The following is a 15,610-nucleotide window of genomic DNA, read 5'->3' as shown; positions in this document are numbered from 1 at the left end:
ATAAGTAAAGAAGACTTTGCATCCTTTGCCAAAGATTTCTCGTAATTTACCTTTGCCCTGCCTAACCTCCTTTGTGACTTGGTTACAGACCACGTTATCCCTATCCTAGGCTTCTGTGTCACCTGTTAATTTATACGAATCCCATGCATTTTTCTTCTCTGCCGCACGTCTCATTAGTTCAACTGACATCCATTTAGGCCTAAACCTTGAACAATATTTCTTAGTTGGTATGAAAAGCCTAGTAGCTTCCAAGATTAATTCTTTGAATTCTTCCCATTTTGAATTTGCTGTTGGTAACATCATCAGTTGGTCCCACCATATAGAATTTAAAAACTGTCTCAGACCACCGTAGTCGCCTTTACGAAAGCAAAAACCCTTCCCTTTACTCCTTGATGGACTGATGCACCAACAAATCTAACAACAGCTCCTAATGGTAGTTACCTCTGAGTAAATCCCACTTCAGCATACTGTGATTGCTGCAACCTAGTTGTTCCTTTATCTGCAGATTCTTAATGCATGAAGAATGACTACTAATAATCAGATCAAGAGTATTACATGAATATGCTGTTGTAGAAAACAATCATTCAAAAAATCCACAAAAGCGTTGCTGGTGTGGGAGTCACCAACCCACAAATTCCAGTCAATATCTGGGAAATTGAACTCCCCCCCCCCCATTGACACTGATTAAATGATACACAAACAATCATTTTTCATCTATGCTAATATCAGTCACCACTTATTTTGAGCTTGAAACATACACTCCTTTAGGTGGGGCAATTTGAATGACCAATAGTGTAACGTCAACATTAAATAATAATCAAAATTATAAACTGCAAGTGAAGAGGGGACTGTGATGAACTACACAGAAGCCAACAGCCAATGAAACATTTCAACCTTTTTAGATCGTTGCTAAATGGACTGAATTGCAAAAAATGAACGTGAAACAAATAACGTGGTTGAAAAAAATATGGACTATTGCACTGGAGGGAGAAGAGCATACATTTTAAAACTGTATAAGCATGTGCAGTGTATAATATGTAAATAATAAATACAAATTCTCTTGATTTTTCTCCAGCTTACCATTTACCTTCTGGAAAGAATGCATTTAAAATTTATTATCCAAAAAAAAAAAAAAAAAATAAATAAATAAACTATTTGAAATATTCTAGGTTCCAACTGTTTAGATAAATGGGATTCTACTGTACAGGGAAACAATGGTTATAAGGAGCAAAATACAGTGGACCCCCACTTTACAACATAAATCCATTCGAGAGAGAGACCATCGTATCGTGAATATATTGTAATGTGAACCCAAAACAGTGTTTTTTGGTAATTCATTCCAAGACCTCAGAAATTAAAATTTTCGCTACATAACTAAGCTATTTATCTCTCTAAAAGATGATTTTTATAATGGAAATTTTAAAAAATTTAAAATTTAAGATTAAAAAAAATTTATTAGAGCACAACACAAAATATCACCTCAAAGGATGCAAAAACAAAACAAGCAGCCAACATGTTTACAAATGCTGCTATTGGCTAAGAGGAAGGACCATTTGGTCTGGTTGGAGAAAATCGCCCATCCTATCATAAAGTGAAATATGTAGGTGCCAGTTAATGTGATCACTGGTTAGCGGAATCAGCCGTTTTAAAGAATCAAATTTCGCAAAACCAGTTAAAATCACTACACTACACATTCATCATTATCATGTGTTTAGTTATAAGAATCAATTTTGAAAGCCTTTGTAATATTTTCTAAAGCACATTTCTGGAGATAAAACAATAAAAACAATTTGCAGTTTCCGGTTTATTGGTTACAATCACAGCTAATATTCTCTATTAACATCCACTTCGCTCACATAAACTTGCATATAGGATAACGTAAATAGCACATCTCAACCTACATAAACAGTAGTTAAAATATTTTCAAAAAACATGTATGAGAAAAATTGCATTATTACTACAGTGTAATCACCTATTATAATGAAAAGCTTCATTATAATAGATAAAGTAGGCTTCCACATATACAGTGGAAGCCTGCTTTATGACTAGTTCAATATACAATCAAATCCATAATAAAATAACATTCACTATTTTTTCACAGATTAGCAAAATAAAAATAAATTTACACTTAATTAATACGGTAATATGTACATACTAATTAGTTGATATTTCTGTTCACTGACATTTTTTTTTGTGGGGGGGGAAGGTTGTGAAATTTAAAACAGTAAAAAAGATAAGCAATCAATAACAAAGCACACAGCATGCAAAAATTGCAACTAACACAATACGCATGAATGAGATAAGGAGTAACAAGTTTACGAAGGTTAAAAATAGGAATGAAGAGAAGATTCTGAATATTTATTTATGTTTTTTATATAGTTGAATGGGAAGGGAAAACGCATTTCACAATAATAATGTAAAAACCCACAGAATTCCTGCTATCTGTATTATTGCAAAGCAGTAAGATCGAGTTTGCTACCATTTATATGCTCCAGCAGCTATACATCCTTCCTAAAATGAGGCCTACAGACCTGTATGCAGAACTCAAGATGAAGCCCAATCATTGCCCTATACAATGGAATAATTACTGCCTTATCCCAGCTGGTAAAATTACAGTATATCATTGAAAAAAAAACCCCATGTGCTGTCCTGGCAGTCTGTTTGCACTGATCAGCGAACTTCATATCTGACTGAACAATTATCCTAAGGTCTTTCCACTACTCTGAGTGTAATATCACAGAGTTGTACATTAATCTGGGATTACTGCTATCCAGCAGTAATATAAACATTTTCTAAGTCAAATCAAAAGGGACTATGAGGCCCAATAAGTCTTATTATTATAATAATAGTCTTAAATTATAGGAGAAAACCGAACACCTTTTTAGTAGGACTCTTAATCTCTCAACACGCAATCGCAAATGATTATAATATGAACCTATCCCCCCATGCATAGTCATAAATAAATCAAATTAAAATAGCTATTAATTAAAATAATCACACCTTCAACTCTCATATCATGTCAAGCAAATTTGAAAAAAATTATGGAAAGACGGCAGACACCAACCTCCAAAAACCAACCAACACGACAAGCCACCATGAGAACTGAATATAAGTTGTTGCAAAAACCTAAAAACGACGAAACAAATAAATATCCATTAATTCACACATAAATTAAACTTTAAAACCGTTTTATAACTTCTTTTAAGAGACCACCTTATTCGGTTTGTTACCGTGTTCACAAGAAGTACAAAAGTGATTCGCGAATGATATTCTCCCTGTTTTATATAAAATTAACGACACCTAACATGAGATTATTTATAGAAACCAATGTATGAATTCATGCATGCGTGTAAGCTTCCACGAGTCCAAAATATTATAATTGTATCTTAATAATTACTAATAAATATATAGCATTAGTAGAGCCATATGATGCCTCTACTAATGCTAATGCAGCAAAAAAAAAAAAAAAAACGCTCCCATTTCACCCCTCCGTTCATTCCAAATACCTGTCCAGCTCAGCCTTAAATTTATTTAGGCTATCAACCTCCACAACAAAGGATGGAAGTCTGTTCCACCAACCAAACACCTGCTGGATAAAGCAAACTTCCACACCTCTATCCTACATCTGTCTTTCCTCAATTTGAATTCATGCCCCCCCCCCCTCAGGTGTTTATTCTGAGCAAGAGGAAGAATTCCATCAGCATTGAGCATGCTCAAACCATTCAAGCCTTTATACACCTCAATCAGATCACCTCGCAGGTGCCTAGTCTCCAGACACTGTAATTTGCAAAACTTAAGCCTTTCTTTGTAAGAGCAACTCATTGTTCCATTCACTAATCTCGTTGCCCTTCTCTGTACTCGTTCAAACAGCTCTACATCCATCTTAAAATGAGGTCTCCAGACCTGTATACAGTACTCAAGGTGCGGCCTGACCATTTTTTTTTTTGCTTTATACAAGGGGATAATCACCTCCTTATCCCTGTTAGAAAAATTCCTGTATATCATTGACAAGACACCATGAGCTACTCTTGCATACCGTCTGCACTGCTCAGAAAACTTCATATCTGCCTGCACAATTACCCCCCAGGTCCTTTTCGTTCTCTACCATTGTCATTGTAGTGCCACAGATTTGATACATTACTCTGGGGTTACTGCTTCCCATATGTAGTATTTACATTTGTCAATGTTAAACTTCATTTGCCACCTCTCAGCTCATCTGTTCAACTTTCCTAGATCCTGTTGCAGCAGTGTACTGTTATCAATGTCCTTAACAATCTTGCTAACCTTCGTATCGTTTGCAAACTTGAACATTAAGCTTGACATACCATCATCAATATCATTTATAAATACAGAAAACAATGGATCCAACACTGAACCCTGAGGGCCTCCACTAATAACATTAGTCCACAATGAGCAGTGTCCATTGATTACTACTCTGTCCTGTCCCACTCAACCATCCCTTTATCCATAGCAGCAATTTGCCTCCAATGCCACACTGCTCCAATTTGTTCAGCTGTCTTCCATGTACAACAGTATCAAAAGCTTTTCTAAGATCCAAATATATGATATCAAAGTTATTCCCTGCATCCAGTTCTTTTGTGACCACATTATAGTATCCAATAAAATTGGTCGGCAAGACTTCCTCAACAAAACTATGCTGTGTCCAAGCTATAACTGAAGTCTTGTCTATATGATACTGCAGTGCTTCTTTAACCAATGTCTCCATTAATTTTCCTGGAACAGAAGTTAAACTAACAGGTCTGTGATTACTTTTGTCACCCTTTGATCCTCCTTTGTGAATTGGGGTCACATTTGCACATCTGCAGTCCATGGGTACCTACCCTGAGTCCAAAGAAGCTCTCATAATTATGGATAAGGGTTTTCTTACTTCCTTGCTGCCTCCTTTAATACAATTGGATAGATACCATCCAACCCCGGGTGCCTTTTTTATGTTTATCTTCAACAATTTATCCTCCACTTTTCTCTCAGTTATTACAAAATCATCTAGCTCACTGCCCAGAGTTTAATTTACCTCTGGCATTCGGGCACCTCCGTAGCCAGGAGCAGCAGTGCACAGTTAAAAAAAATCTAATTTTCGTTTACACAGTACAATTAAAAAATTGTCTGATTCTCAAAGAAAACCTCACATTTGTTCAGAGCATTAAAAACATTATCAGGAACATTTTCACAAAACTGTAGACCCATATGAACCGTTTTAAAAAGCATTAATCATTTCTTCACGAGTTGGCTTTTCTACGGGTTGTTCTGATGCGTCTTTAGCGTCATCATTAATTTCTTCGTGATCATTGTCGCGTCTAATGCTGTTCAGCAGTATTTCATCTTCATTTGGATGTTCTGCTGTAGTCAGATTTTGATCTACATAAACATAATTATCCAGCGTTATTTCATTTTCGATGTTTCTGGACGATTCTAATGTACAAAAAAGTTTTTCAGTTGTGAAAGGGACAGTTCATCTTGTTCGTCCAGTTGTTGTTTGGCTTCTGTATTCAATGCAAATCCCGCTTTCGAAAAAAAATTCTGAATAGTGTATTTGGTGACATCATTTGTCCAAACTTTTGCCAGTTCAGAGATGCAATCTCTAAGGTTAATTGTAACCTCCAAGTTTCTATTTTCTGATAATGCATTGACAATCTTCATTATTATTCTCTTTCGATAATGAAATTTAAAATTTTTAATAATGCCTTGGTCCATTGGCTGGAGTTTTGGTGGTAAAAACAACTTCGCACTTTTAAGTTTGGCAGAAATACTGGCAGGATGTGCCAGACAGTTGTCAGTTACCAACATGATTTTCCTTTTTTTTTTATACGCTTGTCTAGTTTTAATATCCATTCTTCAAAAATATCCCTTGTCATCCACGTTTTTTTATTAAAGGTGTAGTCAACTTCCAAGATTTTGTACCTCTAAAACATCTTGGGTTTTTTGATATTCCGATGACTAAAAGTCTTAATTTTTCACTTCCTGTCATATTTGCTCCAACTAGCATAGTGATTCTTTCTTTCTTTGCTTTCTGCCAAAACATTTATCATCCTTAAAAGCAAGTGTTCTATTCGGTAAACATTTAAAGAATAAACCCATTTTGTCAGCATTAAAAACATTCTTACGCTCATATTCTTACAAAATCTTCTTTAAGGTATTGTTCCTCCAACTGTTGCAATCTTCTTCGCTTACATTAACGCTTTCTCCACAAATAACCTTTTCCAGAATTCTGTGGCACTTCTTAAATTTATCTAGCTACCCAGTGCTCGCATTAAATTCTGTATGTCCAAGGGACTGTGCAAATTTCAGAGATTGTTGTTTAATTATTTGGCCCGATATTGCGATATTCTTTTCACGTATCATTTGCACCCATTTTAGAACAGCTTTATCAACATCTTCGTATGTACACAACTTAATTCGCTTCTTGTCTGCTCCTCCTTCAATTGCATTTAAAATTGATTCTCAATTTTTTAAAATCGTAAATAAACTGCTTGCAGGTATGCCATATTTCTCCGCAACATCTTTTTTCTTAAAACCCTGGTCAATATCATAACAATCTTTGTTTTATCATTAATACTTAAACACTTTCTCTTCGACATTGTTTCTGTAATTGTAAAAATTACTGGATTGCAGCTCTTGCCGATACATACACCACAAACTTCGCTGCGCTGGCCATATAGTGAATTGTCAGTACAGCCTACTCAATGACATTCGCTTGCCAATTCAACAGTATCACGTGACCCTTCCTATCAATCATTTTAAAGAAATACATACGACTGTGAATTTCTTTTATTCTGCTTTCATTCGTACATACATGAAAGAAAATTTATGATTAATGTATGCTGTATGTTACTTTTCAGAAAAAAAAATAAAATAAAATACAAGAGCATATAGCCTATGTGACTGATGAACCAAATTAAAAAAAAATTTATGAAAACCATCTACTGGGAGTTCAGTTAGATGAGAACGGACATATCATATAATGATTGACAGGAAGGTCACGTGGTACAGTTGAGGTGAGAAGCGAATGTCACTCAGTAGGTGTTACTAAAAACCGACTATGGTAGCATTCTATGCATTGCCGCCACAGCATGCTAAAGGTTTACCGCAGCGAATTTCGTTTTCCCCTGAGCCAACATCAATTTACAAATCTATCCTATTTATTGTAATTTTTACACCACTTTTAAGAAAACCCATTTGGTTTAATAACTGTAACAAAAATGAAACAAAGACCCTCCTATGGGCATCAATGGCCACATGTGTTCACTAAAAGGATAATTATTTAATTCCAGATGCTAATGTGCAATTTCAGAAGGAAGGAGGCAGTATATTTGAGCGGCTGTTTAGCAGTAAATGCTTGAAAATCTTTAAAAATGCTTTTACTAATTTTTTTAAAAATTCATTATATTGAGACTAACACTTCGCTATGTGGGGTTAATTTTACATGTAATTTCGTTTCAAGGTGCAATGTTTTGCGAAAAAATTCGTAATATAGAGAAATTCGTTAAATAGAAGTTCGTAATAGAGAAGTTCCACTGTATATGATATCAAAATTATTATTTGCGTCCAGTTTCTTTTTTACTGCATCTAGTATCCAATCAAATTGGTCAAACAAAGAATGCCTCCTGACAAACCCATGCTATGAGTGAAGTATAACTGCACTCCTGTCTATATGGTCCTGCATTACTTCTTTAATCAGTCACTCCATTATTTCCCTGGAACAGAAGTTAATCTAACACGTATGTAATTACTCATGTCACTCTTTGATTCTCCTTTGTAAATTGGGGATACATTTGTACATCTCCAATCGATGGGCACTTCCCCTGAATCAAAGGATGCTCTCATAATTATGGCTATGAGTTTGCTAACCTCCTTTGCTGCCTCTATTAATATAATTGGATAGATTCAATCCACCTAGGTGCCTTTCTTACATTTAATTTCAGCAATTTCTCTATTCCACTTTCCTCTCAGTTACAAAATCATTTAGCTCCCTGGTAGAGTATGATAAACTTCTCTCGTCCATTCCACTGATGAATTCCTCACGTGTGTAGATGCAAAATACTTATTCAGCTTGTTAGCAACTTGAACAGGATCATTAACAGTTGAACCATTGATATCGACCTATGTGATTCATCCCCTTCCTTCCAGTGCTTACACAAGAAAAAAAGTCTTTGCTATTTTTCTTTTTTTTTTATCCTTGTTATTATGAAAAATCTTTATTAAAGATTTCTCATAATCTTCCTTAGCTTGTCTAATATCATTTGTGACTTGATTGCAGACTAGTTTATATCTACCATAGGCTTCTGTATCACCTGATAATTTATATGCATCCCATGCATTTTTCTTCTCTGCAGCGAGTCTCATTAGTTCAACTGACATCCATTCAGGCCTAAGTCTTGAACAGTATTTCTCAAGTGGTATGAAAAGCCTAGTAGCTTCTATGATTATTTCCTTGAATGCTTCCCATTTAGAATTTGCTGATGGTAACATCAACAGTTAAATTCTATATAGTTCCACTATACAGAATTGAAAAACTGTCTGAGACCACTGTAGTCATCACTACAAAAGCAAAACTGCTTCCCTTTACCCTTGATGGCAGTTACACCTTTAAATAAATCAGTCAATACATTGTGATCTCTGTCACCTACTTGTTCTCTTATCTGCAGATTCTTAATACATGAATAATCACTGCTGATAATCAGATCAAGAGTTTTGCCCTTTGTTGCATCCCTAACATGCTGCTGTAGCGTTGGGATATCAGAGATGTAATGCCCATCTCTGGTATCCCCGCACTGTCTGCATTTGATAACTTGTCCATCACTTCAAATTCATCAAATTTATTGAAAGAGTACCTTTGGAATGTATGAAAGTATACATGCATGTGTTCTTACTCTAAGTTATCCTAACATAGCCCAAGTATTTACCTGTTCCATGATGACTCACAGCAAGTCTTGAAATCCCCAGCACCCTTTTTTCTGTGGGGTTATGTGAAGGATTGCGTGTACTTTTTATTATTATTAGCCATATGGTGCAAGGAAGCCAAGGCTTATACTGCACCAGCCAAAAAAAAAAAAAATTTTTTTAAACCCTGAGAGAGAGAGAGAACAAGGGTCAGAAGTAAAAGGGAATCACCAAGAAAAAGAAGAATGATGATATCCAGCTCAGGAACCGGGGTGTGCCAAGCCTATGTGCGCCTCAAATGTCAGAAACAATTGGTGCAATATTGTGAATTGTTTGGACATCCTATGTGAGTGCTACAAATGGTACTCATGTGAAAACTTAACTTTTTTGAGTTGTCCTTTCCAATGAAAAAACTGTTTGCCAATATCTCTTGTAATTCCTGTTATATAACAATTTGTAATGTGGTCAATTTATGGACACACTGTAAAGAACTCTATTCAAATTTCAGTTAGATTGTACAAGAAAGCCATTATACAGTAAAACCTCATAAAACCCTGCCTCATTTGGTTATATATAAATTATGCTTGTTTTCCCTTCCATAATTGAAATGGGAAATATAGATAAATTATTCAATAAATAAAATTAAACAAATCTGTCTTGTAAAGGAAGTACCTACATTTTTTAAACCTGAAAAACCATCAAATTTATTGAAAGATATAAATTCTGCTTTTTAGAAATGCATCTTATATATGGCTGTACTACATACATGGGAAAATACATGAATATATAAATGGAGATACATTCAGAAACAATTAGATTAGACTAGACAAAGACAGTAACAAATTTAAAATTGAGAAAGGTGTTCGACAAGGAATCACAATATCTCCAAAATTGTTTGATGCTGCCCTTGAAGAAGCTTTCAGAAGACTGGACTGGTCACAGAAAGGAGTCAATATGAATGGAGGTGACCTAAATCATTTACGATTTGCAGATGACACTGTAATCATAAGCCATGATCCCAAATAATCAGAGGAAAATCTTAATCAGTTATGCAAATTTGGTAAGGATTTCGGACTAAAGATGAATATGGTAAAAACAAAAGTAACGATGAACAAGTATGCCATAGAAAGGGATATAATCATTGAAGGAGCAGTAATTGGAAAAGGTGGATTCATATAGAGGTAACCCTTGTATAACGCAGAGGTTTGGTTCCAGAAATATCACGCGTTATAGAAATAGCATTATATGAAGTTCAGGTTTCATACAAAATGTAGGGTTATGTTCTGTAATGTTTTTTTTTTTTAATTATAAAAACAAAAATGACATTCAACAAAAACATTTTATTCATTCAAGAATTCATGTAACTAACTATTTAACAAATACATAGGCATAAAATTATAAAAATTAGAAATTGTACATAAATTTCATTTCACATAATGCATAAATTTCAAAATTGAAGAAATGGATATTTTAATCGTCATCACTGTCTTCGGAAAAAATATTTCATAGATATTCTTTATTTACGAGTAGCCAGATGTCGTTATCACTTGAAATCTCTTCAACATAATTTGTATAATTCTCACTGGGTCGGTAATAAGACCTTGCTTACCACCATGCTGCAATTTTTTATTGAGTTCGTAATATGGAGCTAAACAACTGTCCAATTGTCTTTTGAATTTTTCCAAGCGCTCTGTTGAGGGATCATTATCCATAAAATAACTTCCTAACTTTTGTGTCAAATTTAATCCTTCTGCTAATTTCTTTAGACTGAACTATTTAACGGACTCAGCACAATCAGAATCTTCAGAAGAACTTTCCTCACCATTTTTATTTGGTTTGCCGTCTTCTATTAATTGAACCAATTCTTCCTCATTTAAATCTGTTTCTTCATCAATTAATTCACGAATTTCATTTTCAGCCATATCGGAAAATAGTTCGCCACCACAAACGGGTGCCAGTTTTGTTATACAACTTAGTTCAGCATCCACAGGAGGTACGAAATTTTGATTAAGGATGACACCAGACCATATTTTTTTCCAGCAACCTTTCAGTGTAGAGGGGTTTTAACTCCTTTACACATAAAGAAATAATTTTTACACAATTAAATATTGAAAACTTTCCACACTTGAGGCAGTATCATATTTGGATTAGATTCCATTTTTTCCAAAATTAATTTGAATGTTTGATGAATATAATACGCTTTAAATGTTGAAATTATCCCTTTATCAAGGGGTTGAATAAGTGACGTTATATTAGGTGGCAAATAAATTATTTTAATATTTAGATGGGTTACATTTTTTGAGTGCCCTAACACCAATTTTCAAATATGCTAGCTGTAAGCCATGACTTTTGTTGACTCTCCAATAAACGGAGGGTGGACTTGTCAATCGCTTTCATAGCACGAGGATTTAAAGATCAGTTAATTAACATTGGTTTTGTCATGTAATCACCTGACACATTACTACAAATCAGTAGAGTAATTCTGTCTTTAGAAACTTTGAATCCAGGAGCTGTTTTTTTCATTTTTCGATATATAAGTGTGTTTTGGCATTTTTTTTCCAGTTTAATCCAATTTCTTCTGCATTGAATACCTGGTCTGCACTATATCCACTTTCTTCAATAATTTTTAAAAGTTCTTCTGGGAATTTTTGGGGCAGCATCTATGTCTGCTGATGCTGATTCTCCTTGGAGCTGAAGATTATGTAAAGAAAATCGCTTTTTAAAATTTTCGAAGCAGCCCTTACTGGCACAAAATTCATGCTGAGAGCTTTCTTCTGAAAAATCTTGTTCAAATTCTTTTAAATATTGATAAATTTTGAGGACTTTTTGTTTAATAATGTTTCCACTCAAAGGCATTTTCTTGTGAGTGCAATCTTCAATTCAAACCATTAGAGATTTCTCCATTTTTTCCATTAAAATATCGCGTACACGAGCAACGCATTTGCACTTATCGTTGACCCAGCAATAACACTATCTCTGATTTTCTGCTCATTTTGTTTGATTGTATGAATTGATTAATTTAAATTCAAAGTCTTTGCAACTTTCAAAGTCCTTGTTTTTCTCCATTTTTAAACCGATCCAAGATTTTAATTTTTTTTTTTCAAGAGAAATGAATTTTCTTTTCAATGTTAGTTTTTTTCCTTCTTTTGCAGTTTTGGTGGCCATTACTATAAAAAATAGATTTTTTTATTTGCCAAGGGGTATTCCCCAAATAAATTCACTATTTATAACCACTTGCACAACAATTACTCTTTATAAGGCAAAAAATTGGCACTACACAAAAAAATATGTATGTATGTACTTGAGTACTCCCCCTTATATAAATTCGGTTCTGGCAACTACACCCGTTATACGAGCAGACACAAATTTAACGAACATAAAGTTTGATTTTTAAGTCACATGGTAAAAGTGCGTGAAAAGAAGCGATACAATTTGTAGATCGTGTTATATCAAAACTGCGTTTGTATAGGTACAGCGTTATACGCGGTACCTATACAATGTGGTTATTACATATAATGTAAGCTATATTAATAATATAGTAATATAATGTAAGCTATATTACATTAGCTGTAATAACGATAAATGGCTGGAAGTCAAGAGAGGAATAAATTTCAGATGGATAGCATTCAGGAAATAGTCGCATACTGAGGAGCAAAATCCCAATTTGTCTGAAACGTAAAATAATGAACCAAGGTATACTTCCACCATGATTTATGGTGAAACTTGGGCAATTACCAAAACAATGGAAGAGAAGAAGCTGAAAACTACAGAGGGAAGAATGGAACAAATTATATTGGGAATCAGACTGTTGGATAAAAAGAGAAACACGTGGATTAAGCAGCAAACTCAAGTAAAGGACATTCTTATCAAAACTAAAGACTGAAATGGACTTATGCAGGACACAACTCGAAGATATGATGACAGATGGAATAAGCAAATAAAAGAATGGTACCCAAGATGGCTAAAAGAAAATCTGGAAGACAACAATGGAGATGGATAGATGAAATTCAAGAGTTTGTGGGCAGTAAATGAATGGCCATTGCACAAATCAGAAGGAACTGGAAAGTTGCTGGAGAGGCCTTCATCCTGCAGTGGACTGAAAATGGCTGATAATGATGATGAGCTTAGTTTATTCACAATAATAATTTATAAAAGCAAATAAAAAATTCTGAGTAATATTAAGAATGTATAAATAAGCAGCTTTTTTTTTACATATTTTTTTTTTTTTTTTTAATTCAGCAACACCAATTAAAACTACTTTTACCTGAAGATCAACATAGCCATCATCAACTTTTGCCAATCGGTGGTAACGCACATTTGTAGAAATATTTGCAGCATGTTTTTTGGCCATTGGAAATTACTGCATCTGCGTCGACAAATAGAAAAATAAAAACATAAGTTAATGTAATATTGGCATTACTTCATTTAAATCAGAACCAGAAAATAAATAAACTCTTAAAAACCCTAGAAAAATACAGCATTATAAAATTTATTTATAGTATTCCCAGCTGCATCATTTTTGTTAAAATGAATAACTAACTAAATTTCAAACACAAAGATAGTCAAGTACAAGATGGGTCATATAAGACACCAAACAGTGAATAGCAATTATTGTTATTTAAATAATTTCTTTGATTTTTAAACATCTGAACACTATGATTAATACTCTCGGGTAATTCAGTAAGGCTGTCTACTTGTTCTTTACTTGACTCCCCCTTAACTTTTTATGAAACTTAAGATTGTTTGGCATCAAGACTTATGTACAATAAGCCAATTAATTTCAAAAACTCTGGAAAAATACTTAAAACTGATAATAGTCATATAATAACTTATTTTTTAAAAAAACAAGTTTTCACAAATTACTATCAAAATCTTTAAGGTATTATCACACTGTGAATAGCATTATTATTATAATTATTAATATAATTAATTATTTAGTTTTTTTTCATATGAACATAATTATTAACACTATTGGGTAATTCAATATTTATGATGCTTAGTAAGACTGTTAGGCATCAAGGTTTATATACACATTCCAAATTAATTTGGAAAAAAGTGTGAATTTCTGAAATTTGCATATTTCAGTTTTAAGATAGAGGATCTACAATTTTTGTCAATTTGAAGCTTCTGCTATAGATGACATATTTGATTCCAATTTGAAAGAAGAAAAACAATATTTTCGTCAAGCAACTTTCCTTGAATGTTGATTAATTCAGTCGTAGCAAGAAATGAAAGCTCAAAAATGTTTCTGCCCTTTTTGATCCAGGTTGCTTTAATCTGTGGTTTCAACCACAGGTCAAAACCATCATTGGAAAAGCCTGAAGTGAAAGTGTTAAACTGTACTTTTAAAAAATATATATATATAATTACACATCACTCCTAAACACTTCAAGTACATGTGTGCTGCAATTTTAAGAGTGATGTGTAATTGTTCAAAAGTTTCGACTTGAACAACTATAGGATCATTAGTTACTTAAAATTAACATGGAATATACCTCAGACCAGAGCTCCATAAATCCACTTGCCAACTAGCCACAGGCTAGTTATCAAGAGAGGTGGCGAGGAATTTTTAGCCTCGTTCAAAAATGCATTCAAAATATATTACCTTAATTTCTTCTCATAAATCACACATTTTTTCATTTTAAAACATCATCTCATTCACCATCAAGTTATTTGATCGCAGGCGGCAGCCAACGAATATATTAAAAAGTTTTGTTTCCAACCAGGAGATAGTATTTTATGTACAGCAGGTACTCGTTATAATGTGGTTCACTTTACGCTGATTCACTGTTCTTATATTATAAACCGGTACCTGACTATAATGCTGTTTCTAAATTGATTTATTTATTATTTAAAATAATTGATTTTTGTAATATTTTTGTTTAAAATTAGTAGTGCACTTGTTTTTGTGTTTATCTGATAAAGTTGGTTAATTTTCTTTCTTAGTTTTCTAAATTGCTTAAAACACAAAAGCTAGTCTGCTGCCACTGTTATAGTATCGATATAAGAACAATATAAATGTAGCATCGATTATAGTACTGTTATAGGAAAAACGTAAATGCTATTTAGTATTCTATATAATTCCTTAGGAGTACAGTTAATATTATAAGTGTTTTGTTAAGTCCATAAATTATAAATTTATAGCAATACAAATGTGATCTCATAACGTAACTGTATCACAGACAAAATGTAAATGGAAACAGTGTAGCAAGTAATGCTGCTGAATAATACAGATACAGCAGCCTGTTGAAATAACAGCACCCCAAATAAAGGAACAATTTGAGCTAACGGCACATTGACATGGGATGTTTACATACAGGGCAGATGTCTTGCAGTGCCCAAAAAAAAAAAGAAAACAGCAAGTCACGTTATTACTGTATTTATTTGTGTTCGCCATTTTAAAAGTGAGTTCTGTACTGATATCATGGATTACACTGCTGCTTTACATTTATTTTAAATTAAAAACCTCTCACCATGGCTCCTAAAGTTAATAAACCTCATACAGAGCAGAAAAGAAGAACAACATTAAAGCTTAACGACAAACTTAATATAATCCAAACTATTACATTAGGGTCACCCAGAAAGTTTAATTCATATACCCATGTGTATTGTGTCTGTAAATTGCACGTTCTCTGGTCGATTTGCCTGTTTTGCTGGACGAAAAACCCCAGTTTCTCGGGGGGCGGACCTTGCCTGAGATGACTAACTCAGC

General features: G+C 33.7%; 1 protein-coding gene across 3 annotated transcripts in view; it reads right to left on the bottom strand.

Moving 5' to 3' along the window:
* The window catches only part of LOC150078391 (transmembrane protein 230), a 150,941-nt gene that overhangs the window by 104,944 nt on the left and 30,387 nt on the right, over positions 1 to 15,610 (bottom strand). For all 3 annotated transcript variants that reach the window (XM_090384848.1, XM_090384849.1, XM_090384847.1), the window contains exon 2: positions 13,163 to 13,264. In XM_090384848.1, coding sequence (XP_090240974.1) covers positions 13,163 to 13,249 — 87 coding nt within the window. In that variant the 5' untranslated portion in view covers positions 13,250 to 13,264. The remainder of the gene's footprint in view (positions 1 to 13,162; positions 13,265 to 15,610) is intronic.

This window comes from Mastigoproctus giganteus, chromosome 11 (genome assembly GCF_048544385.1).
Source record: "Mastigoproctus giganteus isolate SK-2022 chromosome 11, ASM4854438v1, whole genome shotgun sequence".
NCBI classification, from domain to species: Eukaryota; Metazoa; Arthropoda; class Arachnida; order Uropygi; family Thelyphonidae; genus Mastigoproctus; species Mastigoproctus giganteus.
Note: the sequence above shows the minus strand (reverse complement) of the source record. Positions and strands in the feature narration are given on the sequence as shown.